This window comes from Hoplias malabaricus, chromosome 5 (genome assembly GCF_029633855.1).
Source record: "Hoplias malabaricus isolate fHopMal1 chromosome 5, fHopMal1.hap1, whole genome shotgun sequence".
Lineage (NCBI taxonomy): Eukaryota > Metazoa > Chordata > Actinopteri > Characiformes > Erythrinidae > Hoplias > Hoplias malabaricus.
The window spans coordinates 51,885,348-51,889,995 of record NC_089804.1 but is presented as its reverse complement, the minus strand read 5'-3'; the positions used below and the strand labels follow the sequence as shown (position 1 = coordinate 51,889,995).

General features: G+C 42.3%; 1 protein-coding gene across 1 annotated transcript in view; it reads right to left on the bottom strand.

The window, feature by feature from the left end:
• Positions 1 to 4,404, bottom strand: part of znf385a (zinc finger protein 385A) — a 102,487-nt gene extending 98,083 nt beyond the window's left edge. Inside the window, exon 1 of the mRNA XM_066671372.1 lies at positions 4,321 to 4,404. Coding sequence (XP_066527469.1) covers positions 4,321 to 4,330 — 10 coding nt within the window. The 5' untranslated portion in view covers positions 4,331 to 4,404. The remainder of the gene's footprint in view (positions 1 to 4,320) is intronic.
• Between the last annotated feature and the right edge of the window lie 244 nt (positions 4,405 to 4,648).

Sequence of the window (4,648 nt, the reverse complement as noted above, 5' to 3'; positions counted from 1 at the left end):
ATTTATCAATATATCTATATTTATCACTGTAGGATGACAATTTCTTATGCAGTGCCATCTGAGGGCTCAAAGGTCACACTCATTCAACATTGGTGCCCAGCCTTAACCTACATTGTTCTCCAGATTTCCTGAATTATTTCACAACATTAAGTACAGTAAGTGGCCTTAAAGTGATGAACTGCCTATGTTTGCTTGCAAATACTGAGCCTTTGGTAAATTTAATACATTTTACATTCAACTGCTTATAATGTAATGCTTTAGAAAATTGTCACACTTATTTTCTATAAACTTTTCACTCATTTTGTCCCTCTCCCAACGTTTTAGAGTGCACTGCAGGCATCAAATTCTAAATTTGGTTTTGCTCACAATACAATCAAGTTCATTCATTCATTCATTATCTGTAACCCTTATCCAGTTCAGGGTCGTGGTGGGTCCAGAGCCTACCTGGAATCATTGGGCGCAAGGCGGGAATACACCCTGGAGGGGGCGCCAGTCCTTCACAGGGCAACACACATTCACTCACACACTCACACCTACGGACACTTTTGAGTCGCCAATCCACCTACCAACGTGTGTTTTTGGACTGTGGGAGGAAACCGGAGCACCCGGAGGAAACCCACGCAGACACAGGGAGAACACAGCAACTCCTCACAGACAGTCACCCGGAGGAAACCCACACAGACACAGAGAGAACACAGCAACTCCTCACAGACAGTCACGAGGAGGAAACCCACACGGACACAGGGAGAACACACCACACTCCTCACAGACAGTCACCCGGAGGAAACCCACACAGACACAGGGAGAACACACCAACTCCTCACAGTCCGTCACCCGGAGGAAACCCACACGGACACAGGGAGAACACACCAACTCCTATACAATCAAGTTGGTCAGTGAAAACATTGGAAACCTTTTCTTTGTTTTTATTGAATTTTTCAAAATGTCCCAGCTTTTGTGGAAATGGTTTGTATCCTAAATATAAATATAAATAAAGTGCAATAGTTTTATAAAAAATGATTTTATTTGTTAAATGTTCACAGGGTAGAGTTGAGACTGAAACAAAAACGTACTCAGGTGTCTGTCAATCTGTATGCAGTAGGTGTATGTAGCGTATAATAAATACATTGTATAGAAGTGAATGCAACACCAATGCATTAACAATCCCCCAAATATTTAAACTCACTACTAGATTCATATATAAAAACAATTAAGAATACTTTAGTAAGTAATACATTTTCCACACATTCAGGCTTTTGCTTACTATTAACTATTCACTCAACAGGTTTATATACAACCGCACATTTGATATAAACACTACATTTAATAAATGTAAGCTGAATATAACAGAATAAAACAAACAGAGTTAAAACAAAAAAATGAATGAACAAGAAAAATCCAGAAACTATTTTAAGCAATTTACTGAGTGTTATTTATAAAACACATATGAGCCGAGAGATAATTACAGAGCGTAGAATCAATGTAAAGAAAGGGGAAACGTTTATGACCTGGACAAATATAGTTCCTTTGCTAATTACAGGCCGAGGAGTAGACGAATGAGACCCTATGCAATTTGTATCTAGAGCAATGTTGCAGTGCACAGAATGAAGTAAAAAGACAAATGCACTGGAGTAAATGGAGGTGTGAGGTGTAGCACTGAGCAATTATTCTGCAGGACGACAGCTGTTATGAGAGGGTTAATGATGCCATTAGCACATCTCTCTTCTCACTACCATCTCTCCCGGTGTGTGGTGTGGAAGTGCACTCAGCTGTAGGTTAAACGTGCGTGAGATCGGTGTCACAGTGTCAAAAAACTTTGTAAGGTGAGTGCTTGAGAATACACAGTGAAAAACATAATGAAGAACCCCAAAGATGGTTGCTGCTGCATGTTTTGACAGTGACTGGACTTTGACGGAACATGTTAAGCGCTGGAAAATGTTTGTAGAGTTTCTGCGTGAACCCAGTGCCTGGGCCAGTTTTTAAGGAGCAAAGAGCACTGAGTGTGTCTTTGTAATAATCTCCGTCTCCCACACACACACACACACACACAAGCTCCACGTCACATACCCTATAATCATTATGCTCAGCTCTCCTTAAAAACATGCCCTCGGGAAAAAAGCCGGCGAGCAAAGTAGCAGCTTCGCTTCTGAATTAGCCCAGGCACGCGTTAAACAATGCGGCCTGAACTGGTGGTACACACGCAGGCATGAAGAGGTGTGTATTCACATAGACTCACAAAAACTCAGCACAGGAACTCTAAAACTAAAGCGTTCCAATGCAGAGAAGAGACACTACATGAATACCTGGATGAAAACAGATTACATCTGTGGAATAAGGATAAAAAAGGAATAAAACACTAACTTTACACATTTCCAGAAAAAAAAAGTGGTCTCTTTAAAGGCACAGCAGCTTTGACCTGGCAGAGGATGTGTTCACTCATAATTCATATGGTATTCATTTTTTATAGTTATGTGCCACACGTCGCAGAGTCGGTAGTCTCACCAAGCGCAGTGTAAACACACTCCTGACTCATGATTGATGGCTTTCCTCCACTGATCAACAGAAACACACACACACACACACACAGAGTTGTGTTGCTGTAGTGCAGAGGATCAGCAGCAGCTTCACTCTCGCGCTGCAAGCTAGAGCCTCTGAGTGGTGAAGAAACTACAACACGGCATTCAACCTTTGTCCCTAGCCACTGGACATTGCTTGTGCTTATAGCATACAATATAACATTATATATATATATCCTTCTACACCTTGTACTGACACATCAAAGAGAATTTTGCACATTAACATATCATATACCCGCTTTATACTTACAGTAGTTTATTGGATATAGCTATAAGTCAAAGTCATAATATACACTCGCCTTATAGAAACATACAATACACAGACATTATTGTCTTAATGTTTATTGTTAATTCTACTAGTTTGACCTAAATGTAATTTATTACACACACACACACTTAGAACTATACAAGTAGTTTCATATATGTAACATATGGTGTGTATATACGAATCAGCAATAACATTACAACCATCTCCTTGTTTTTAAATTCACTGTCCACTGCTTTTCACCCTGTTTTTCAATGGTCAGGACCCCCACAGGACCCCCATCCATCCAGCAGGTGGGTCTTTCTCAGCTCTGCAGTGACACTGACGGGATGATGATGGATTAGTGTGTTTTATACGGGTAAAAGTGGATCAGACACAGCAGTGCTGCTCGATTTTTTTTGTCACTGCTGGACTGAGAATAGTCCACCAACCAAAAATATCCTGCCAACAGTGTCCTGTGGCCAGCATCATATGTCCACTTATGAAAGACGAGAGGACAACCTCTCTGTGGACTTTACATCCACAAGGTGGACCAATGTGACCGGTGTGTCTTACAGAGTGGACAGTGAGTGGACACAGGGTTTAAAAACTTTAGCAGCGCTGCTGGAGTATCAGCACCTACCACCACCAACTGAATTCCACCACTCAAATGTTCTCGCTCTGTTGTGGTCCTGACCACTGATGAACAGGGCAATAGGGAGCAATTGCATTCAGAGAAACAGATGGACTACAGTCTGTAATTGTAGAACTACAAATTGCACCTGTGTGGTCAGTGGAGCTGAGAGAATGGACAATGGCTGTAGAAGGTGGTCATAATGTTAGGGCTGGTCGGTGTTTGGTAGTAGGGTGTAGTATAATTTTGTAAGGACTTTGAAATGTTGTATCCTCTAGAAATTCAATGACATACAGATTCTAGGCTTAGTTTATTATTATTATAAGTTATTTTAATACATAAACCCTTACGTGTTTATTTTGTATTATATTATTACACCATATAGGGACCCCTACATTAATCTAAAATACGTTCAACTTTAATTATCGTATCAAATAAATCGTAAGTCATGCACCAATTAATTTTATTTACTGCTGCTGAGACTGCACTACAGCATTTCCCCATCCTCAATTCATGGCTAGTCAACTTGTTATAGCGCATACATTGCCATGTTATAAACTATTAACAAACTTAAGTCCATGTCTGTGACATTTTAAGTGAAGGTGCAAGAACATAGCCAAGGGGTGGCCAGGGGTAAAACAAGTCCCAGAGCCAGTTACTGAGTGAAAGCACCGTGACCTTTACCGACAGGACGCACTGGCCCTAAAGAAAACAACACGGGGGGCATGCGCTCTGCCACCCCCTCCTCACATCGCCCCTTCAAACACTCATCACACACTCCACAGTCATTAGTTCGGACAGCGAAGGAATGCATAGATGTGATGGAGAGATACGGCAGCTCGGCTGCGTGAAGGTCCAACACTTACCCAAAATCATCTCGCCAACCTTGGCTTTCTCACTGCTGCCACCAGATCCGCTTCTCCTCTGCGGTGCTCCTGGAGACCCAAGTTCTTCTCCTCGTTCCTCTTCACCTCTCCTGAGCAACAACTGAAGCAAGTCAGGCAGCCGGCACTATCTGAGCCAGAGCATAGCTGTAGTCCATTGTGCGTCCCTTGCGACTGCTCTCTCCAGGTGAACAGAGGTATTCTTTGGAGGAAGGAGGGGAGGGGGCAGAGTGGGGAGGAAGGAGGGGGGCTACAGGTCTTCTGCTCCACTTAGGTGAGAGTGAGGGCAATTAGAACGGGTGGGGGTAAG